The sequence below is a fragment of the Octopus sinensis genome, linkage group LG11 (genome assembly GCF_006345805.1).
Source record: "Octopus sinensis linkage group LG11, ASM634580v1, whole genome shotgun sequence".
In the NCBI taxonomy this organism is placed as follows: Eukaryota; Metazoa; Mollusca; class Cephalopoda; order Octopoda; family Octopodidae; genus Octopus; species Octopus sinensis.
In genome coordinates this window covers 36,175,867-36,201,110 of record NC_043007.1, presented here as the reverse complement: position 1 = coordinate 36,201,110, position 25,244 = coordinate 36,175,867, and the positions used below count along the sequence as shown (strand labels likewise).

The window sequence follows — 25,244 nt, the reverse complement described above, 5'->3', positions numbered from 1 at the left end:
CAGCATTACACCCTGTGTTCCGCTGATTTCGATTTAGCCTTTCATCGTTTCGGGGGTTGATTAAATAAGTAAAAGTTGTACACTACTGTCGGTGTACCCGACTATCCCCTCTCCTAAAATTGCTGGCTTTGTGCCAAAATTTGAAATTATTATCAAGTAAAAGTCGTACACTACTGTCGGTGTACCCGACTATCCCCTCTCCTAAAATTGCTGGCCTTGTGCCAAAATTTGAAATTATTATCAAGTAAAAGTCGTGCACTAGGGTCGGTCTGCCCGACTGTCCCCTCTCCTAAACTTGCTGGCCTTGTGCCAAAATTTGAAATTATTATCAAGTAAAAGTCGTGCACTAGGGTCGCTGTACCCGACTATGCCCTCTCCTAAAATTTCTGGCCTTGTGCCAAAATTTGAAATTATTATCAAGTAAAAGTCGTGCACTAGGGTCGCTGTACCCGACTGTCCCCTCTCCTAAAATTTCTGGCCCTGTGCCAAAATTTGAAATTATTATCAAGTAAAAGTCGTGCACTAGGGTCGCTGTACCCGACTGTCCCCTCTCCTAAAATTGCTGGCCTTGTGCCAAAATTTGAAATTATTATCAAGTAAAAGTCGTGCACTAGGGTCGCTGTACCCGACTGTCCCCTCTCCTAAAATTTCTGGCCTTGTGCCAAAATTTGAAATTATTATCAAGTAAAAGTCGTGCACTAGGGTCGCTGTACCCGACTATCTCCTCTCCTAAAATTGCTGGCCCTGTGCCAAAATTTGAAATTATTATTAAGGTGGTGACTGGCAGAATCGTTAGCACGCTGGGCAAAATGCTCAGCGGCATTTTTAAAAAGTTATATCCACAGGTTTTCTAAAGAAATTACAGCACTGACAGTTACGAAGATTCGTATACGAATACATCTGTATAAACAATTTGATCGAATAAAGGAATGGATGCATATGCATATTTCACGAGTTATTGCTCCTTTTTCAGCACCACATCCAAACCATTAACTATTCACGAACGCATTGTAGAGATAAATTTTTAAAAAATTATCGAATCACACTGCTAACACACGTAGGACACACAGCATTGACTTACAAGCCTTTAATATACTTGTTTGCTAATCTTTATATATAAAACTGTAGTTGTGTGTGTGTCTATCCCCTTCGATTTAGATTTCTAACTACTCCTACATTTTGCGGTGCAGTTTAACCAAAAGCGGGTATCTTATAGTCGTGATTCATATCGAGCCCTTCTGGGTATTAGCGCGCGTCTACGATGAGTCTACAATTAAAAAAAAAATTACCATCATTTTTCCGCATTTTTAATCCATTTTTCTCTCGGTTTTATACATGGGAAGTAACTCTCTAAAAATGCTTATATAGTTATTTCCCTTACAAACCCGAGCAACGCCGGGCTATACTGCTGGTGTTTTATAAATACAAGGAATAGTTTTATTCATCAAAGTATGCACCCATATTGTCAATACACTTTTATCATTTCAGCGATAGTCAGTGGGGTCAAGATCAGGTGAGTATGGTGGACCATGAAGAACTTCCAACTCCAACTCCTGTAATTTCGCCAATGTCATTTTTGCGATGTGTGGTCTGGCACTGTCTTGCAATAAAATAGGAGTGGATCTGTTGACTAATCTAGGCTGTGTTTTTTTATCCTATATTAGTAGTAGATTTATTACCATTCACTTAGGGACTGGTAGCCACTATAAGCTATGATTCAGAATAGTTCACACGTGTGCTGAGGCTGGCTAAAGGATTTTACATTTAGATATAACTGGGGTACTTATGTGTACACATGACTCTTGCTTATGCTTTTTTCCATGGGTGCTTGTAAGTATTTCATTTATTTCTTATCGTATTTTCTACTGAAGAGGGAAGAATCCATAGGATTAATCCCGAAATTGATTCAATATAGAAATAACGAACTTTAAAAAAAAATATTCTGTTGGCTAGCTTTCCTCGATTACAGCACGACGTGTATCTATAGTGATTGTAAAAAGAAAATGTGGAAATTGACTATTTAATGTCTGTTCTCAGCATATTGGCATGGAAATAATTTTTCTTTTGCTCTTGTTTATAAGTTGTTTATAATTTTAACTTTTAAAGGTATTTTAATATGCTGCCACTTTTGATGAAATTTTTTTCTGAAAAAAATTTATCCTATATATAGGCGCAGGAGTGGCTGGGTGGTAAGTAGTTTGCTTACCAACCACATGGTTCCGGGTTCAGTCCCACCGCGTGGCATCTTGGGCAAGTGTCTTCTGCTATAGCCTCGGGCCGACCAGAGCCTTGTGAGTGGATTTGGTAGACGGAAACTGAAAGAAGCCTGTCGTATATGTGTGTATATATATATATATATATGTGTGTGTGTGTGTATGTGTGTGTGTCTATGTATGTTTGTGTGTCTGTGTTTGTCCCCCTAGCATTGCTTGACAACCGATGCTGGTGTGTTTACGTCCCCGTCACTTAGCGGTTCGGCAAAAAGAGACCGATAGAATAAGTACTAGGCTTACAAAAGAATAAGTCCCGGGGTCGATTTGCTCGACTAAAGGCGGTGCTCCAGCATGGCCGCAGTCAAATGACTGAAACAAGTAAAAGAGTAAAAGAGAGTAATGCATAAATGTAATTCTTTTTCCAAATAAACTGCACTTCATATTCGAGCCTCCGATGAAGCTATAAGGTGTTACTCAGTTGTAAGCTAATGGAGTTCAGAAGATAATCGTCTGTTCCTTTGTCATCTCATTATATATATATATCCTTTCTCTGTTTTTCCAGCGGAGTGTGGTTTTACGAGAAAGATAAAAAAGAATGAAACGTTTTGCATGAAAGATACAAGAGAATAAAACGTTTTGCATGACAACTCAACCAAGCAGAACTCAAATATTTTCTTAATGATGTTTCGTAGATTTACTAAATAAAGTATCTTGAAGCAGAAACATTGGTAACTCGCAGCAAATAAAGCATAATGAGGTTTTTCTTTCTTTTTTCATTACGAATGAATGTGTAACGGAAACTCGTTGCTTCTTACACTTTTGGGGTGCAACTCAGGTGCAATACAATTTCCGTTCTTTAATTTCCAGAATCTACCAGTCAAGGAACACGAACGCAACCATAAAAATATATATATTCTTTATTTTCTTATTCACAGAAAGAAGTAAGGTGGTATATTGGTATCCACTTGGTTCTGGTGTGGCAAGGCTGAACTTTAACACTTGTAAGAATCTTACAACAAGTTCAGCAGCAAAACAGAGCAGGTCAAATCTTAGCGTTCAGAGGCAGCGGAGAAAATAGGTCTGCTACAATCTCGTATGAAGGCGTTCTCCTACTGCTGCCATGCGTCTCTCTCTGTGTCCTTGTTAAGGGAACGCTGTCCCTCGCCTATCAGCTAATGCCACATCAGCAATTCCTTCTTCAGTCTTCGCGCATGTCCGAGAGGGCACTTCCCTTCTGCCTTTCCAGAAGGCTCCAACCCCGCACACGCACACTGAAGAAGGACGTACCGCACCCGCACACTGAAAATGACGCTGCGCGCGCGCACTGTTGTGTAACGTCACTACAAATGTGAGTGTGCAAGAATTCACGTGTGTGTGTGTGTGTGTGTGTAGATTGATAGAGAAATAGATATACATATGTATGTACTTCCAACTTTAATGCTATATCGCCTGAAGAAATGAACGTACGAAGAGACTCACCTGATGTCCGTGGATATTAGAGTGAACTGTAATCATCCCAGGTAATGCGGACTATGGTTATAAAAAAACTTGTGATTTGTGGAAAAGCGCAGAGCGATACATTAAAATATTAATAAATTCCATCCATGAATTATAATTATTATTACTAAGGCGGCGAGCTAGGAGAAACGTTAGCACGCCGGGCGAAATGCGTAGCCGTATTTCGTCTGTCGTTACATTGTGAGTTCAAGTTCCGCCGAGGTCGACTTTGTCTTTCGTCCTTTCGGGGTCGATAAATTAAGAACCAGTTACGCACTGGAGTCGATGTAATCGACTTGATCCGTTTGTCTGTCCTTGTTTGTTCCCTCTGTGTTTAGCCCCTTGTGGGTAGTAAAGAAATAGGTTCAAGTAAATGGGACTAGTGACAATACCATAAAAAAAATTGATAAGCAGCCTCATATTTCTGGTAAAATGCAAATTATCAGATCTCTAGTCTATGCACATATCTCTGTTAATTGAGCTATTTAATTTAAACGTAGTCTCATCACTCCAAACAATCTTTCTTGGATAGCGTGCATTTTCTGAAATCTTGCCAGATACCACTCTTTGGTCCGGATAAACTTCATTAAAAGTATGGACTATTTTTGTAACGTCACTTTTCCAACGACAACGCTTCAAAATATGACGAATGCTTGAATTTAAGATTCCTAGTTCACGACACGCTTGCCGCACAGATTTCCTTGAAATATACACCTTTTTTGATTTGTGGAGCTTGTCGATGTCCGCAGTCTTCCGGAGCGTATCTTTTATTCATACCAAGCAGTTCCATTTGCTTCAAATTTATCTTTAATTCGGGTGATAGTAAGTCACGTACGGGGATCTGGTTGAAACTAAACTGCCTTTTCAAACTTCCAGCAGCACTTTATGATAAATTTCCTTAGTCTGGTTCCCTTCATTTCTAATGTGTTAAATCCCCAAAAAAGGAAATGAAAATTAAATGTTGTCAGCTGTTAAAGTGTGTATGCAATTAACGAGTCTTTTGAACATATGCCTGTTCAATTAGGCGTAGGAGTGGCTGTATGGTAAGTAGCTTGCCATTAGACAGAAGTTCTGATATACTATTTCACTATCTGGCATCACCGACAATAATTTCTATTGGACAGCCACCAAAGCAATGACTAGTGACCGAGACCTTTAGAAATATGCTGTGCTGGAGAAGACCCGGCAAGCTAAATGAGACCATAACCTTATGGCCTATGCCAGGGGGTGTACCCAGCCCACTTATGCGTACCTTTCCTTCATTGGACACTAAACTCTGCTTGCGAAGACCTGTTGAGGCAAGTGAAATCGAAATTAAATTCGATGACTGGCATCCATGCTAGTGGAGCACTAAGAGTACCATACGAGCATGATCGTTGCCAGAGCAGCTAACTGGCTTCCGTACCGGTGACACGTAAAAAGCACAATTTGAGCGTGATCGTTACCAGCGTCGCCTTACTGGCACTTGTACCGATGGCACATGAAAAACCATTCGAGAAAGGCCGTTGCAAGTGCCGCTGGACTGGCTCCTGTGCAGGTGGCACGTAAAAAACACTATTTGAGCATGGTCGTTGCCAGTACCGCCTGACTGGCCCTCGTGCCGGTGGCACGTAAAAGCACCCACTACACTCTCGGAGTGGTAGGCGTTAGGAAAGGCATCCAGCTGTAGAAACTCTGCCAGATCAAGATTGGAGCCTGGTTCAGCCATCTGGTTCGCCAGTCCTCAGTCAAATCGTCCAACCCATGCTAGCATGGAAAGCGGACGTTAAACGATGATGATGATGATAAGCTTTCACTCACCCGAAGTCCTCATGGAAACTAGTCATCTGACCCGAAAGAACATTCTTTAGAGTAGCTAACCCCGTCCCACACGTCATATCTGAGCGCTTTTCCCTTAATTCGTAGGTTTATGTCGACTCGAACAAGTGTTGCTTAATTTACACTGTATAACAGAAATACATAACACAGTGACCTCCCTTGCGGTGCGAAATTGTAAGAGAACTGAAATTTATTTCATTTGTTACTTGTTTCAGTGATTTTAGATAACCATGGTGTGATTTGAAATGAGAACTTAACCAAACAAATATAAAATATTTGCAGATATTGCTTCACTGTGTTTCACATCACAAGGGAGATCACTGTGTTATTTACAGTTTAAATGGTAATACTTCGTCTTCCTTCCTAGTTATAAATTAAGCTGATTTCAGTATACAGTGTGTGCATTACACACACTAAGATTTTGACTTTAAACCACAGCATGATGAGGATAGTGAAAATATATTAACCAAGGGAATTTTTTTTTGTAATAGATTTGCCTTATGTTTTTCGTTCACTACTATAACATTTTAAATCAAATATGGAAATTAGAATTTAAGTCTTTATTTTAAAAAAAAAGGGGATCTTTTCGGTTTGAACGGCAGTTTTTAACATAATTTCTAGGTAACTGAAAAATTTTAAACTTCGTATACTGGTAGAATGTGTTTATAAAACAACTTTTCCTCTTGGCTTTATTGAGAAAATTCTATAGTTGTAAGATATTTGTTGTTTCTTTTCTTCAATTTCAACCAATCAGTGACGTCTATTGAGTTAAAAAGCTTTGTGCTGTATGAATATTCCCGCGTTTAAGAAACACATTGGGTTTATTTACATTTGTGAAGAAAAAAAAGATACCCTTCCCCCACCCCTAACCGTAACTAACCCTAACCCTAAAAGAGATTGAAATGCAATAGATCGATACTAGGGTCATAATTATGGGTGGCAATTTCATGACAACGCTAGAAAAACTGCCATTCAAACCGAAAAGATCCAAAAAACGTTTCATGAGACAATTTAGTTATGGAACCAATATTAGTTATTAATTTTTGTTATAATTATAACCATTATTTCTTCATTATTCACAAATATGACTTATATAGTCACAGAATTCTACATAAGATGGTGACCGCCCTTGTAGTGCAAATGTATACAAATAATATTACCATAATTTCTGACATACAAGATGAGTTTTTCAGACCAAAATAATACTGGTAGCTGACTTATACACCAAAATGACATTGGAGGACCAAAAATTCCATGTGAAATAGAACAGGATTTAGAAAGACAGTGACAATGTTTGAATGTTTATATAACACGTTTACACTATATACCACATCGATTTGTATGTCAGAACATATGATATTTCAGCAACTGAGGTGTTTGAAGGGAAAAGTCAACTCTTAGGATTTGGGTACTACTTGAAAACAGTGGTCCTGGTGCCTGCACTCGCGTAGTCACGCATCCGTGCTAGCTAGTCGTGACTAGTCGATCCTACAACGACTACCTAGCAAAGTAAATAAGACACAAAATAAATAATTTTTTTACACTAAGTAAATAACTTTTGTTAAACACAGTAAATAAAACACAAAAACACAAAGTAAATAATTTTTTAAACAAAGTAAGGATCGACTAGTCATGACTAGCTAGCGCAGATGCGCGAGTGCGCGCACCGGGACCACTGTTCTCAAGTAGTACCTAAGATTTGAACGCAAAAACACAAAATCAAATAACCACAACATCTTTACTCTTTCATTTTTCCTGTTTAACTCACTTTGCCTTCTTTCAGTTTTGTTTTGCTTTCTTTTTTTTAAATAAAATAGCCATTTTTCACTTTTGATTTTTTTAAAAATATTCCTTCTTTTTTTTTAAGTTACAGTGCATTTATTAGTATTGATAACAACAGGTTCAAACTTCAAAGCAGTATTTTCACTCATCAACTGTACTCAATGGGTTCAAGAAAACTCCATTTTAACAAGAATTCTTTACTGTACTTATGGGCATTATTCACAAATGTTTACAATGCTTATAGCATTGTTCACCACTATTTACCATTCTTATGAGTACTGTTCACAAATGTTTACACAGTTGTTCACATTTGTTTACTGAGATAACAAGCATTGTTCACAACTGTTTGCGATGCTTATGAGAACAGTTAACAAATGTTACAACTGTTTACTATGCTTATGAGCATTGTTCACAAATGTTTACTATGCTTACAGCACTGTTCTCTACCGTTTTCTATGGTTATGAGCACTGTTCACCAATGTTTCCTATGTTTACATCATTTGTTTACTCAGTTAATAAGCATTGTTCACAACTGTTTACTATGCTTATGAGTGGTGTCCATGAATGTTTCACAGTATTATTTACAAAAGTTTACTGAGCCAACAAATAGTTCAGAGTTCATACAGGTGTACTGGTCTTAAATCATTGTTTACAAATGATTACCCAGTTTATAGTATTGTTCATGTTTACCTTTAAAACAAGCATTGCTCATAAATGTTTATCATGCTCACTGTAAATATTGTCCATGCTAACATTGTTCACTAATATATCCTGCATTTGTAAGCTTTGCTTACAACTGTTTACCAGGCTAACAACATTCTTCATAAACGTGCTCATAAGTTTTGTTCATAAATGTTTACAATGCATATAGTACCCTTTACTGTTTGCCATGCTTAGAGCATTGTTCACCAATGTTTACTATGCTTAAAGCATTGTTCACCAATGTTTACTATGCTTAAAGCATTGTCCACAAATGTTTACCATACAGCATTCTTCACACAGTATGGTCAACAAAGTTTATCATACGTCCAGTATTGTTCACAAATGTTTACCATGCTTAAAACATTGTTCACAAATGCTTAAAGTGCTAATAAGCATTGTTCATACTTAATACTTACATTCTTAATACTTACAATCATTCTTAATACTTACAGTGTGGTTCACAAACGTTTACCATGCTTACAGTATTGTTTACAAATGTTTACTGTACTTCTAGCATTGTTCATGGATGCTTGCAATGCTAACAGGCATTGTTCATTAAACTTTACAATGCTAACAAGCATTGTTTACAATGTTTACCATGCTAAGAAGCACTGTTCACAATATTTACCATGCTAACAAGAATTGTTCACAATATGTTTACCATACTTCCAGCATTGTTCAGAAAAAGGCTAATAACTTTCCAAAAGACCACAATCCTTAAAATACAATAAACCCCCCTAGTTTTTTTATCAGTTTTTTCTTCTTCCCTTGGTTCCAGTTATTGGACTGTAAACCATGCTGATAACCATCTTCAGTGGTATTGTATAATCAACTATATCCACACCAGTAATTGTTTCATTGACATTTATTTTATCAAACTCAGAAAGATGAAAAGGCAATGTCGACTTGAGCAACATTCAAATCCTATACAAAATAGGTTATGGATAATAGGAAAGAAAAAAAAAAGGGAAAAAAAATCTATTAGGGGGTAAAAATACTGATTTATTGCCTATTTTTTGTCATCTTTTTTTTTATATATTAAAAAATTTTTTTTCTTCTTTTTATTTTACTTTAGATAATTGTTAAGTTACATGTCAATGGTAGTGGTGGTGGTGGAAGTGGTGGTTGATGTTACTGTTGTTGTAGTGTTCCTCATTATTATTGTTGGTGATGTTACTGCTAATAGAGTTCTGCCATTGCAAGTGTTGTTTAGAAATGATGTTGTTGTTGTTGTTGTTGTTGGGGGTGGTGGTGTCATTATCAGTTATGTTTCTGTTGCAGTTCTTTACAATATGCTGCTGCTGTGTTGTTGTTGTTGTTGTTGTAGTCATCGTCGACGTTGCTGTTAATCCTTGATAATCCGCTGCTTTAGTCGTCATGTCATCGTTGTTGCTTGTTCTTATTGAATGGTTTAGTCTATGACCTGACTGACAGCAGGTTTTTTTTTAAGACAATGGAACCGTCTCACAGAGAAATTTCACAAAGCAGAAGAAAGAAAAGAAAGAGTACAGGGGGAACAAAGGCAGATACGGAGAGGTGAGTGTGGATAGGATGGTAGGAGGGGAAGAACAGATGGAGAAAAAGGATAGAAGGAAACTAAAAAAAAAAATTAAAAGAAAAAAAAAACTAAACCAAATGATGAAAGACAGAGGAACATGTAAAAGGGCAGCACAGCTTAAAATAAGAAATACTTAGTGACATTCATGACAAATCCAGTACAAAATAGAGATATCGTCACGAGGAATCCATCTGGCTGTCCAACTAGTTCTCGTATCGCTGTCAAAGATTTCATCAACCAATTTGCATTGCTCTGAGAGTCAATGGGCTGAAAAGTACAGAAAATAAAACAATGACAATAAAACAAAAATAAGAATTGAAAATTCAATCAATTAATACTTATCTAAACCCCCACACACACTTTTTTTTTTATCCCAACACATCTGAAATTACCTGTTAGCTCTGTGATACAATCTTCCAGTTGCTAAGTGATTTCAATAGAAACCTTTCATCAAAATTTCGCAATTTATGCTCCAAATGCTAGCTTAATAACGACAAAGTTAGTTTACCAAATTCTTTGTTATTTTCAAAATTGAAACACAGGTAGTGTATTCATCATCATCATCATCATCGTTTAACGTCTGCTTTCCATGCTAGCATGGGTTGGATGATTTGACTGAGGTCTGGCGAACCAAATGGCTGCACCAGACTCCAATCTGACCTGGCAGAGTTTCTACAGCTGGATGCCCTTTCTAATGCCAACCACTCCAAGAGTGTAGTGTGCGCTTTTACATACCACCTGCATGAGGGCCAGTCAGGCAGTACTGGCAATGGCCACACTCAAATGGTGTTTTTTATGTGCCACCTGCACAGGAGCCAGTCCAGTGGCACTAAAACATATAGTAACAAAAGGGTTAATTATCTCAATTATCTAACTAAGGTGGTGACCTGCTAACCACAAGGTTGCAGGTTCAGATCTTACTATAAGCCAGTGTTGTGCATTTTGTGCAAGATGCTTCATTCTGACTGCTTATACCAGTTCTCTTAGAATATGTCACTCTAAGTCTTTCTACTATAGGCTCAAGTCCTGAAAACTTGATTACAGGGTTTGACTAGTAATGATGTCAATCCAATCAAGTTATAGTATTTAAACTCAGACAGTGAAGCTGGATAAAATGCTAAGCATTTTGTGTGGTGTGCTAATAATTCTGCCAGCTCACCATCTTAAAGACCTATAATGCAAGATTATTATTGGGACTTAGTATATCTAAAGACTACGTTATTAAAAAAATACTTTTTTGAAGAAATAGTGTAACGTTGCCTGTTTATGTGAGTTCGTTGAAGAAAAATTTGCATGCTCAAATTTATAAACCCATTTTCACCTTGTAAATTAAAAAAATCATATATATGCCTCATAACATACGAATGGAAATTATTAACTTGTAAACAATTATTACAAATGAAATTAAGTTGGCGAGCTGGCAGAACCACGGTGTATTTCTTCTGGCTCAACATTCTGAGTTCAAATCTGCCCAACTCAACTTCCCCCTTCATCATATTGGTGTTGATAAAATAAGTACCAGTTCTATATTTAAGAGATGAGGAATTATGTACATTATTTACATTCGACGGATATTTGTCCTCATCTTGCTTGTTGTTAACACAACGTTTTGGCTGATATACCCTCCAGCCTTCTTCAGGTATCTTGGGGAAATTTCAAACCCGAGTTCTCATTCCTAAGGTATTTTTCGATGTTGTTATTATTATTATTATTATTAACATCATTATTGTTCAGGTCACTGCTTGGAATCGAACTCAGAATCTTGGGCTTAGTAGCCCACGCTCTTAATCACTACGCCATATGCCAGTGGGCTTAGGGAAAATATCTTAGGAATGAGAACCCAGGTTCGAAATATCCCCAAGACACCTGAAGAAGGCTGGAGGGTATATCAGCCGAAACGTGTTAACAACCAACAAGATAGGGACAAATATCCGTCAAATGTAAACAATGTAAAATAAGTACCAGTTTAGCGCTGAGGTTGATGTCATTGATTTATCCCCTTCCTCAAAAGTGCTGGTCTTGTGTCAAAATTTGAAACAATTAATAGAAGCGAAATTAAGGTGGTGAGTTGGCAAAATTGTTGAGCATCGGAAAAAAAATGATCTGCAGTATTTCTTCCAACTTTTTAACGTTTTAAGTTAAAATTCCACCAAGGTCTGAAATTTTGGGTGAGGCACTAGTCACTCTCCCACATACATTACTGGTACTAATTTTATCAATCCCCAAAAGAGGATGCAAGGCAAAGTCAGCCTCTGTTGAATTTGAACTTAGAACATAAAAAACAGATGAAATGTCATTAAGCATTTTTTCCAGCACATTAATGATTTTTACCAGCCTGTTACCTTGTTGTTGTTTGTTCCTTCTCGAGCCATGCCTGGCTCATAAGGGCCAGTTTCCCGGTCTCATTGCCGTATAGAAAACCATAATACTTTTGAATATGACCTTTTGATAGCGAAAGCTAATGTATATGTGTATTGTTCACAGTTATGAAAAAAGTATTATGGGACAGGTAAGAATTATTTCAGCTTCTACCTTACCTGATTTGTAGCCATGAAACTGAGTTGCCAATACTGCTGTATGGAGATGTCAAAAGATTGGGTAATCTTTTGGCTATCAACATAAAGTAAGTTTTTTGCACAGCAACCCTATTTTACTAAAAAAATTAACACCAAAATGAGGCTGGGTCACACAATTTTGAGGTCATTTTGGGGTACAATGTTAAGACTTCCTTCTAATCTAAGCTGCCATTGTACATGTTTTTGTGCTAGTAAGTGCTAGTAAGGCGATGTGGTAATGATCACACTCGAATGGTGTGTTTATCAGAAAATGACCAAAAAATATGTTTATAAGAAAGGAACAAATAATACAATGTGGCTGTAGATCATAACACCCAGGCAACGCCGGGTGCATTGCTAGTAATAAATAAATCAACCAACCTCAAAGATGTTATTTTGTTGTAACCACTGCAGTAAACCCTGGTCATTCTTGTCAATTATTGGTATGTAGCTGCTGACCTTCTCTCTGACCCACCAACTGTCTTTGGAGTATCTTCAAATGAAAATTAACATTTTTTTAAATACAATATCAAAAAATGAGATTCTGTAATATATATACATACATATACACGTACAGAACCAATATTTTCTTCACTATAATTCCAATGAAACAAAATCTATTGTAGAATCAATACTTACCATATTTCTTAATCTATATATATTTCTTTTGACTTCAAAAATAATCAGACACTTTTACTTGTGGAAAATCCATTGAAATATATATACATACATATCAGCAGCAACTCTCCTTTCTAGTGGGGAGACACTTTAATGTGTCCTTATGATTATTACACACACACACACACATATCCGAGACCCACTTCGGTCACGACACAGACCATGGGATTGCACCTAGAAAGTTACCCTCCCAGGCACAAGTCCGGGAAAGGTTGTTTATGGAAGACCAGCAGTCGACCATGCATACCAGCCTCCCCTCTCCACACCACTGATGTTATCCAAGGGAAAAGCAAAGGCTGATACAGCTTGGCACCATTGATGTCACAACTCATTTCTACAGCTGAGTGAACTGGAGCAATGTGAAATAAAGTGTCTTGCTCAAGAACATAACATGCAGCCCGGTCCGGGATTCAAGCTCACAACCTCATGATCATAAGCTTGATGCTCTAATCACTGAGCCATATGCCTTCACATTTTAATTTCATGCATGCACATTGTTTGTTTTTGACTTTGTCCACTACACAGAATAAGAGGGTCAGTTGGGCACTGTCTGTGAGAAAAACAACACCATGACACAATTCACTTGGCCAGAAATTTGGAAACAACATGCTGTACTGCTTGGCATTCATGCCGGAAGCTCCAATACAAACATTTCAGTGTTTGGGTGTCAATCTGAGGACATGTAGTGAGAGTGATAAAAATCAAACATCCAGTCAACATCATAGTGCTTGGAGTGATCACTAGTGATGATGACATTATGCCTCCATTCATCTTCCCATGACCTCAGACTCAACATGGAGGTCTACATCAAGTGCCTGGAGGAGGTAGTGCTGCCCTGGGTCAAGAGAGTGGCTGCTAGAAGACTATGTCTGGCAACAAAACTCTGCACCATGCCACACAAACAGGAGAACACAGTCATGACTGTCAGACAATTTCTGGGACCACATCATTTTTGAGTGTGCAGTATTATGACCCTCAGCCATGATATAACTGGGAAGATGAAGATGTGAGTTGTACCTCATCATTCAACCAATATTTGCATGCCATAAGACTGCTTGATCTGGGCTGACCTGGGGCGACATAACAGTGCCAAAAGCAAATCAGAAACTCCTACGTGGTCACTCCATCTATTAGAAATAGCAGCCAATTCTTCAAATTACACACTAATAACTTTAAAAAGAAAAAAGAAACACATTAGACAGTGTAGTTCTAGATTATCCCCTTGACAACAGTTGATGCAAATATGCGATAACACTTTTGCTTGCCTACCCGCGGTTAACGTAAATATACGATGTAGAGCTGCCCTACATCTATCACGGACTTTTTAGCGGCTGACGTATGTTTACGTTCGCTATCGTCTACTTTATCTCTTGAGGTTCGCGCCCTCGCCGTCCCGTCCATTATCTTAGCTATTTTAGGATACGTTCGAGTCATGAGACTAGCAGTAGACCAATGACACGCGGATACTTTACATGCATAATACCATGTTTTGAGCTGTACCACACGCAAGCTATTTTTTTAACTTGAGCAGAATAACTCGTGTCTATCATATTATGATAAATAACTTCACATAGTTCGTTTTCATAAACCGGTAGACGTAAATGTACGACGCTAGGTTATTGTAACGGTGAACATAAGTAGACGCGAGCTCGTTGGCACTTGTGTGTTTGTGTGGCCTCATTAGGTAAAAAAAACAAACCAGAGCAGTGTCTCGCATGCTTCAGGTAATACCGGCGTCAAGGGGTTAACAAATATACAATTAAAATGTAGGATGGTCAAAGGTGGAAGCCTACCAATCATAGACCTACTCAACCAGGACTGACTTAGAGTTAAACAACTTTAGACTGGTTGTATTATTTTATCAGCAATGGCAGACAAAGAAAAATAAGGAGGTGACAGTGGCTATCTGGTAGAATGTTCCACCTAAAAGTCAGAGGGTGAGAGGTGAGAATAGTAACACTTACTTTTTGCTCATGATGTAAGGACTTGTGTAGTGATAATGGTAAAGTGTGGCACGCAAGTAGACCGGAGGTTTGTCTGGGAAAGGATTATCGTCCATAAGCTGTAATACTTCCTTTTGTCCAGTTAGCAGCCGGTAGCAAAGAGTTAAGAGCCATGGATTGTTCTGGAAATCACTCAGCGCAGCAAACCACATCTGCCAATCCAAACGCGGTTGATGAGGTGCTGTGGAAATAAGGATGAAGTGGTTTATGTAAACAATACAAAGGTGAAATACAAAAGAAAACAAACAAGGAACGGTGGATGGAGCAGGGTTACATAGAATAAAAGAGTGACATCAACAACAATGAGAAAGACATTAATAGACAGTGGCACTCGAGCCCCAGGCTAGTAGGGTATTAAGAGCACCATCCAAGCGTGATCATTGCCAGAGCAGCTATCTGGCTTCTGTGCTGGTGGCACGTGAAAGACACCATTTGAGCGTGATCGTTACCAGCATCACCTTACTGGCACCTGTGCTGGTGGCATGTGTAGAAGATTCGAGCGAGGTCATTGCCAGTACCGCCTGACTAGCCCCATGCCGGTGGCATGTAAAAGCACCTACTACACTCTCGGAGTGGTTGGTGTTAGGAAGGGCATCCAGCTGTAGAAACTCTGCCAGATCAAGATTGAAGCCTGGTGCAGCCATCTGGTTCGCCAGCCCTCAGTCAATCATCCAACCCATGCTAGCATGGATAGTGGACGTTAAACAACGATGATGATGATGATGATGATAGCACAATAAATAACTGGCACTTCGTTGGTTACAATGACAAGTGTGCCGATTGATCTGATCAATGGATCAGCCTACTCATGAAATTAACATGCAAGTGGCTGAGCATCCTAGACACATGTACCTTTAACCCTTTTGATACCAACCCCGCTGAAACTGCCTCTGGTTCGGTAGTACAAATGTCTTATTTTCATAAGTTTTGAATTAAAATCTTCTACCAGACCTTAGTCACAATTTATGACCCAAACACCAGCTTAATGATAACTAAGTTATTTTACTAAATTCTTTGTTATCATCATCATCATCATCATCATCGTTTAGCGTATTTAAAATTAATTGAAAGAAACGCAGAGCATCTCAAAATAGATATGGTAACAAAAGGGTTAACATAGTTCTCAGGGAGATTCAGTGTGACAAGACTTGCCCTTCAAAATATTAAGTACAACTCATTTTTGCCAGCTGAGTAAACAATAAATAGCAATAACAATACAGAACAAAGTAGTACTGGCAAGAAAAGATCCCCAAAATATTGAGAAAGCAAGCACACAGATTGATATGAGGCTCCACAAATACAAGCCCCTGATTAACATCCAAAGTAAGTACCCTTTTCCCCATTCTTTCTGATACAAACTTCCTCTTTTAAAGAGATTTAACATGGTAATAGAAAGGGTTGAGTGTATATATTTAATACTTTCACAATGAAATTAAATTCCCTGATCATTCCAGTAATAATGCTAAAGATCCATAAAAAAAATAGAATTTGTAGTGACACCATCTTGGAAATCTCCAGCACGCATGCGCAGAGTTGGAGTCTTCTGGGAGGCCTGCCGGAAGTTCCCTCATGCGCATGCTCAGAAAACTAGCAGCAACGAAATTCCCTCGTATCATTCTCTTGAATGTCGGCAACTGAACAAGATGGTTGTGTTTTATCAGCTCTCTCAAGCAGCTACCTCGTGGCATATCTCCGCTATGCTTGAACAGACAGGACTTGGCTCACTCCACTTGACTACTGTGACAAGCTCCTAGGCTGCCGATTAGCCCAGAAAGAAGAAAAGTATATATTGCAAATCAAGAAATAAATATTTATACTATTGAAGTTAATTGGAAGTCTTGACTCTTTCCTTCGATTAATATTTAATGTAAAGGATGTGAGCTGCACCCATCCAGTGTGGGGACCTCTCATCCTGTTACAAATTTGTATTTTCTGCAAGCCACATTGCCTCAATAAACTCGACAAATCTCAACAAAAAATAATTTCAAACATTGACATTCATCAACGAAAGATAGATTGGTTTAAGGTGGCGAGCTGGCAGAAACGTTAGCATGCCAGGTGAAATGCTTAGTGGTATTTCATCTGCCGCTACGTTCCGAGTTCAAATTCCGCCGAGGTCGGCTTTGCCTTTCATCCTTTCAGGGGTCAATGAATTAAGTACCAGTTACGCACTGGGGTCAATATAATCGACTTAATCCGTTTGTCTATCCTTGTTTGTCCCCTCTCTGTGTAGCCCTTTGTGGGCAGTAAAGAAATAAGAAAGATAGATTGGTATATATAACTGCTTTCTGCAGTTAAGGGTAATGAAATTTTGAGTGGATATACCTACTTTCTGCAGTAAAAGGATTAAATTGATGTCTTTACTAAAACCAAAGGTTTCAGAAAATATAAATTCCATTACAATTTCATATCAAAACATTTTCCTAAGCCTCAGTTAAAACACAAGCTTAAATCTATCAATAAATATTAAAAATTATTTTTGTAACATCTTTGATTATTTTATTCATGGTTTGTTAAATTTTCAAAATAATTATGGCAAATTAATTACTTGGCTAAACTCATTTTAAAATATTTTATTATTTCAAAACATCTAGCTAGTCTAAGTATTTACTCAAATGACTCCCACTTCTAAATTTCAGGATATTTTAAAAAAGTATATAAAACATAATCTCATAGGTTATTTACAACTTTTCCGATTGTAGATTCCATCATTTATCTGTATAATGTCTGTTTGTCCATGGGTTTGAAGGGGATTGATTTGAGCCAAGACTTTACAGCTAGATATTGTCTTTAACACCAATTCTTAATCTGTTTTTCAGCTGAGGGATTTGTTTTCTATAGCTCTTAGAAAGTGCAGAGCATCTGGTCCTAGTGTAAACAAGGAATATTAACAAGGAATATTAAAGGCGGTGCTCCAGCATGGCCACAGTCAAATGACTGAAATAAGTAACAGAGTATCATATCACAAGCAGTGATAAGTGACTCTGTGGGGTGTCAATATTCACACACTCTCCACCTCCGCCAACTCCACACACACACACATGCTATAGGCTTCCTACAGTTTCTATCTAAGAAATTTGCTCACAAGGCATTGGTCAAGCCCAGGGCAACAGTAGAAAAACACAAGCTGAAAGTGTGGTACAGGAAGATTGAACTTGAAGCCATATAGTTGCAAAGCAAACTTCTTAATCATACAACCAAAATGGTCTTTGGAAATATATCGAAATATCTAGAGTGAATTCTTGTTAGAATTATGGCTACGATAGGTTGAAAGAAATACTGGGATTCAAGAAAATACTTACAAACAACTGGTGGACTTCGAGAAACATTTCCTGGTTTGTAAAGAAAATGGTATTCTTTCCATGCTTTCATATCATTGCTTCCTTCAATGATAACCTCAGGTCGGCCGCCAACACCAGTCATCCTAAAAGAGTCAGAGAAAAAAGAAAAGAAAAGAAAAAGGGGAAAACATCCCAATATATGTCTACTGCAAGAATTACTCAAAATACAAATTTGCTTTCTGTGAAAAAAATAAAGTAAAACTGCCATCCAAACATATATATATATATATATATATATATATATATATATATATATATATATATATATAAAGAGAGCACTCTGTCGGTTACGACGACAAGGGTCCCAGCTGATACGATCAACAGAGCAGCCCCTGCTCGTGAAATTAACATGCAAGTGACTGAGCAATCCACAGACACGTGTACCCCTAACGTAGTTCTCGGGTAGAATCAGCATGACTCAGAGGGTGACAAGGCTGGCCCTTTGAAATACAGGTACAACTCATTTTTGCCAGCTGAGTGGACTGGAGCAACGTGAAATAAAGTGTCTTGCTCAAGGACACAACGCGTCACGACCTTACGATCGTGAACCGAATGCCCTAACCACTAAGCAACGCACCTTCATATATATATATATATATATATATATATATATATATATATATATATACATGTATATATACATACAACTTAGAGTAATGACAGAATAGACCATTAGCTTCAAAGTTGTGTGTGTGTGTGTATACATATATCAAAAACAAATCATAAATGACAGTTGCTAAAACAGTGAATTCTATCCAACAGCTTTTCAGTCTAATGTTACATAAAAGAAAGTTACATATCCTTGTTGATTTGATAAGTCTTGATAATACAATTTGCATTCATCATCATCATCATCATCATTTAACGTCCGCTTTCCATGCTAGCATGGGTTGGACGGTTCAACTGGGGTCTGGGGAGCCCGAAGGCTGCACCAGGCCAGTCAGATCTGGCAGTGTTTCTACAGCTGGATGCCCTTCCTAACGCCAACCACTCTGAGAGTGTAGTGGGTGATTTTATGTGCCACCGACACAGGTGCCAGACGAGGCTGGCGAACGGCCACGCTTGGATGGTGTTTTTTATGTGCCACCAACACAGGTGCCAGACGAGGCTGGCAGACGGTCACGCTCGGATGGTGTTTTTATGTGCCACCGACACAGGTGCCAGATGAGGCTGGCAAACGGCCACGATCGGATGGTGTTTGTTACATGCCCACAGCACGGAGGCCAGTCAATGCGGTACTGGCTACGGCCACGTTCGGATGGTTTTCTTTATGTAACTAATATTCAGCTTGTATTAATGAAATGTATAATAAGCTGGTTTTACTATCTTATAAACAATCTCACACATTTTTATATGCATAATGGATTTAGTTATATGCCTAATAACAATAATGATAAACGTCTCCCTTTTCAAGCTTAGCCAGGCTCCTGGGCCCAGTTTCCTGATTTCTGTGGTGTATGTGTTCCCCAACAACTGGACGGGATGCCAGTCCATCGCAGCATAACTCAAGAAACTGGAAGAGAGAGCGAGAGAAAGTTGCGGCGAAAGGATACACCAGGGGCTCACCACCACCCCCTGCTGGAGCCTCGTGGAGCTTTTGGGTGTTTTCGCTCAATAAACGCACACAACACCCAGTCTGGGAATCGAAACCGCAATCCTCCGACCGCGAGTCCACTGCCCTAACCACTGGGCCATTGCGCCTCCACATGCCTAATAACAGTGGCTTTATAATACAATTTCATACTGTACTGGTCAGTAAAGAAAAGGATAAATGATTGCTGAGAACATAATAACATTAGAAACTGTGTACAGTAAGATTGTATGACAGACATTCACAATTGCTTAATGTATCCAATAAATTCATTTAATTCATAAATGCAATGGTGGTTTAAATCTATGGATATACTCGACAGTAAAGTTTAACATAAAAAAACAAATACTGTTGCCACAGCATTGAATATCTCTTATATAAAATCTGTTCTGTCTGTCTGTGTGTGTGTCTTCTAGGATCTGGGGCATCCTCCATCCGATTGCACTCAAATTTGATATGTAGATACCGATGATATCAGGGCATGTATAAGTCTTGAAAAAATTACAAAAATCGATTCCAGGTGAGAATACGATTGATAAAGCTGTGGGAATGTGCATTTGTACGCGTAAGTACATCAGCTGTTGCGATCGATACTACGCATATGCGAGAAAAATGCACGTGCAGTTTGTGTAAAAAAAAGCCGGCTGGCTTGAAATAATACCACAAAATGCAGTATATTTAAGAGACCAAAAATAGTAAGATACAAAAGAGATATTTTCTTCAAACTTGGCATGAAGGAAGGAAAGACTATTTGGTTTCTCAAGAAGTTTTTTTTTTGGGGGGGGAGGACAAGTAGAGACACACAAACATATATACACACATACATATATATATATATGTATATATATATGACGGGCTTCTTTCAGTTTCCGTCTACCAAATCCACTCACAAGGCTTTGGTCAGCCTGAGGCTATACTAGAAGACACTTGTCCAAGGTACCACGCAGTGGGACTGAACCTGGAACCATGTGGTTGGTAAGCAAGCTACTTACCCCACAGCCACTCCTGCACCCTTTGTTTCAATCAATTTTGAAAATGAATAATTTAGTAATTAAGTAAAATAACTGCCATTATTAATCTGGTGTTTGACACACAAAGCTAACATGAAATTTTAATGGAAGATTTTAATTGAGATCATTTTAAAACAGGAAGTCTATAACATAGACCCAGATTGGTCTAAAACAGGTTTGGATCAAAAGGGATAATATGAATTAACCGCATTGATTGTTGACCGAGAATTAAATGGAAAATACATGTTTATTGTTGTTTAAACAAAAAGAATGCACTAACATAAAAGGCACACAAATGAGAGGCTCCTAACTTCTTTATGCTTTCCCATTTGTGATCAATTTATATTAAGCAGGTTTAGCAACTTTAGTAAAGTATTGGATGTTAAACCAATCAATTAAGACACATCAGAACATTTCATAAGAAAGGTGGGTGTATGTAAAATGTATTTTTTTTTTATAAAACGGAGGTTAAAGCAGTTGAATACAACTCATAAAAACATCATTCACTAGTAATTTAGTAGTGTTTTTTCAAGACACACTACTGCTGAAAACATGGTTGTCTATTGACACTATTATAGACTATTGAACCCATATGAATTCTCCACACATACATACATATACACATATAAGCATGCATATATAGAGATGGATACTTACACACAAATATATACACACACTGTTGTATAGTGAAAGTGTACACCCCTCCCAGTAAAAAGTGGTTGTAGCCAACCATTATAAAAAGACCAGTAGCTGGTGGACAGCGAGAAGGTCAGAAGGTCAAGAGTAAGTGCAGACTGAGTTGATAATTTGTGTCTGTGCTGATATAGTAATTATATGGTGACACTGAGTGGACATTATAACGATCCAGCCTTTTGGGGATAATAACACTGTATGACTAGGGGTCGTACAGTGCCAGACAGAAACATTCTATTACTTTGGAGTGTCAACTGTCATCAAAAGACTTGCTTTATAGCAGTGGTGATGAGGAAAAATAAGTTTACAGAGTGAAAAAAAACAAAACATTCACTTGGAGAGTTTAAACTAATTCACATGGAAAATTAAATACCTTGACAAAAAAGAAACAAAACTCTTGTGTAAACTTATGAAAATTGTAAAATATGGAAAACTTGTTAGCTGGGATAGTTGAGTTACAAAAACAGCTACAACAACAACTGAAGGAACAACAACAAGGATTGCAGCAGCAAATGTTACACTTAATGAAGTTGATAACCAATCTGGAGAATACATATTCACCTGACCATGTAGCAAATTCCATAAGTGAATTCAAATATGACTCTCAAGAAGAAGTAACCTTTGAGGCTTACTTTTGAAGATTTGAACAAATTTTTGGAAAAGAATATCAGGATTGAACAGACAAAATGAAAACGCATCTAGTTTTAAGAAAACTAGTGACAGTAGAGCATAAGAAGTACAGTAACTTCATATTACCAAAAAAGCATCCGACATAAATTTCACCGACATGGTTGACATTTTGTGCAAAATGTTTAGTGAAAAGAGCTCACTGTTTAATACTAGATGGAAATGTTTAAACATAGAGAAGATGAAGACTTCAATACTTACACAGGCAGAAGGAAAATGCAAATTTTTTATGAAGAAAATTAAATACCTAAGTCAAGTAATCACCGAAAGTGGATGAAGACCAGACCCATCAGGGGCGATGGCAATATGAAATATGCTACCCCTGACGAACATGACAATGCTATGAGCATTCCTAGGCTTCGTAAATTATTACTAAGTATATATACCAAATATACATAAGGTAAGGGCACCACTTAGTGAATTATTAAAACAAAATGCCAAATGGGTTTGGACAGAGAGATGCCAGGACGCATTTAACAATTTAAAAGATGTGTTAACTTCAGACTTGTATCTTACGTATTTCAACCTAAAGTTAGAGATAATACTAGCTACAGATGCTAGTGAGTATGGGATAGGAGCCATGCTCCTACACAAAGATAACAGTGGCAGAAGAAAGGCCATAGCTCACACATCAAGGACATTATTGCCGGCGGAAAATGGCTATAGCCAGATTAAAAAAGATGTTGGCTATTATATTTGGTGTGAAAAAATTTCACAGGTTCATTCAAGGCAGATGTTTTGGGTTGCAAACATACCATAGACCTCTAATAATGATACACGGATCCAAGAAAGGTATCCTGACACACGGCAAACAGACTGCAGCGGTGGAGCATCATTCTATTAAACTACAATTATAGAATGGAATATATGCCTTCAAAAAAGTTGGGGCATGCTGATAGTCTGCCTAGGCTAATTCCAAGAAATAAAGAACCACTGGAGGACACCATAATAGCAGCGCCAAGAGCGAAAGCAGAAACCGAAGAAGTGATGTGAAACATCGTGTGTGAACTACTAGTAACTTTGGTAGAAATAAAAAGAAATGTGAGAAATGACAAATTTATTAATGAGACAAAAAGAAAACCGGGGTTGATAAAAGGAAATAAAGAAAGGTCTGGTCAAAGAACTGCCAAGGTGTGAACATGTACTCTATATGTGATGGTGTACTAATGTACATTCAGACGGTGATCATACCACAGACATTACAGAAGAGAATGTTAAAAGGGTTCCATGTAGGACACTCAGGCATCTCTAGAATGAAAGCGCTGATGTGAAGTTTCGTATACTGGCCAAGTATGGACAAGGAAGTTGAAAACTTGGGAAAAGGCTCCAGAGGATGTGCGCTGGCAGCAAAACTACCTTCTACAAAATGTGAACCTTGGCCAGAAGGGAAAATACCACGGTCCCAATTGCATATCGATTTTGCAGGCCCGGTAAATGGACATTATTACTCAAAGGTGAAAGCCATTCTGGAGACGGTGGACATAGGAGCTGATATAGCTATCAACCAGCAACAGGTTTAGCAATGGACTAACTGATAGTGAACAACAGAGGAGGAGAAAGAAAATAGTAACACAGAGAACAGCTGGGAGTTCTTATAGGACAACTCATTCAGAGTAACACACCAGATCTATGGCTGGTGCAAAGTCCCAGCAAAATAACAGAGTGCTATTGATGATGGTATAGCGTTGTTCATAGAGTCATAAAAGCTAAGGAAGAAATTTGGAAGGAAAGGAAGAAAATGGGCAGCAAGAATTGATAACAAATAACAAGAAACTAGATGCCAAATATTTTATACACACACACACACACACACACATATATATATATATACACATACATACACACATACAAACATATCAACAAACACATTTACATAAACACAAACATATAGACACACATATATACACAACACACACATTTACATAAATACATACAAACATATAGACACACACACACACCACACACACACACAACATATGCAAAAATAACAGCAAGAAGCTAGATGTCAGGTAATGGGAAGGAGCTAAAAGTAAGAAGTTTGCTATTGTTCTATGATAAGAAGATCAGAGGTGTGAGGTATTCCATATTGTGTGGGAGTGAGTGAAAGAGCATCAATATATTGTTGAGAAGTGTGTACGGAATATTAATGGCACACTTACCCTTACTGACTCTGAAAAGAAAGAGGCATAGAAGTGCTATCGTGAGAATGAGGAATATGTGTAAGAGAAAGAGGATCTCCTCTAGGTGAACCCAACAGAAGAACCAGTCATTCAAGTTGACAGCAGTATGGTAGATGGAGTGGCTAATCCTTTAGCATTTAATCTGACCATATCCAGCCCAAGTATTCTACCTGCTTTATGTTGAAACTGGTCAAATCTGGCCCTTCACACCTAACCTACAAGGTCATTCTACAAAAAATACAATCACATCATTGAAATCTCAAAGCTATAAGATGATGCATGATTAATTCAAAACAATGTGAATAAATAAGATGTAGATTTGACAAAGAAATTTGAATGCTAAAGGGTTAAGGATATGAAAGAAGAGAAGGCAGCATGTACATCAGGAATTACTACTGAGATGTCTGAAGCTTATTGGCACGGTAGAGGGTAGGTTGGGTACTGATGTAATGAATCGGGTAATTTCAGAAAGGTGTCATAGCCAAGGACTGGGGTAGCAGCATCAATGCCAACTATTACAAGAGAAAGAAGAGGCATTGGAGAGAGGAAACTATAGAGGTTTCAAACTGCTAGACCAGATAATGAAAGTTACAGAAAGAGTTATAAGTACACTTAGTTAAGAAGAGCATTAACCTCGATGAGATGCAGTTCAGCTTAGTGTTAGGAAGAAGTATTACTGAAACCCAAAAGCAGTTAGCCAAGAATACCAGGCAATTTGCTGACTTAAAGAAGGCTTTTGACAGGGTTCTATGCTTTGTGATCTGATGGACACTGAGGAAGCTGAATGCAGACAAATAGCTTGAAGGAGCTGTACAAACCAGGTACAATAGTGGGATCGGTAATGAGAGAGTCAGTAAAGGGTTTGGTGACAAATATAGTGGTCAGGTAAGTGTCCATCAGGAATAGCACTGAATCCACTTTCATTTTACTCCTCCA

At 38.0% G+C, this 25,244-nt stretch overlaps 2 protein-coding genes across 7 annotated transcripts in view; one reads left to right on the top strand and one right to left on the bottom strand.

Moving 5' to 3' along the window:
• The window catches only part of LOC118765466, a 39,101-nt gene extending 36,289 nt beyond the window's left edge, over positions 1–2,812 (top strand). Inside the window, exon 6 of the mRNA XM_036507651.1 lies at positions 2,776–2,812. Within this exon, the coding sequence (XP_036363544.1) occupies positions 2,776–2,812 (37 nt within the window). The remainder of the gene's footprint in view (positions 1–2,775) is intronic.
• Positions 2,813–7,370: 4,558 nt separating this feature from the next.
• LOC115217534 (lipase maturation factor 2) overlaps positions 7,371–25,244 on the bottom strand; it is a 101,405-nt gene continuing 83,531 nt past the window's right edge. For 4 of the 6 annotated variants that reach the window (XM_036507343.1, XM_029787260.2, XM_029787262.2 and 1 more), the window contains 4 exons: positions 18,109–18,230; positions 14,768–14,987; positions 12,507–12,618; positions 8,862–9,837 (listed from right to left, as the gene is read on the bottom strand). In XM_036507343.1, the coding sequence (XP_036363236.1) occupies positions 9,688–9,837; positions 12,507–12,618; positions 14,768–14,987; positions 18,109–18,230 (604 nt within the window). In that variant the 3' untranslated portion in view covers positions 8,862–9,687. Of the gene's footprint in view, positions 8,542–8,573; positions 9,838–12,506; positions 12,619–14,763; positions 14,988–18,108; positions 18,231–25,244 lie in introns of those variants that run through there. The other 2 variants (XR_005001241.1, XM_036507344.1) reach the window with 2 other exon arrangements.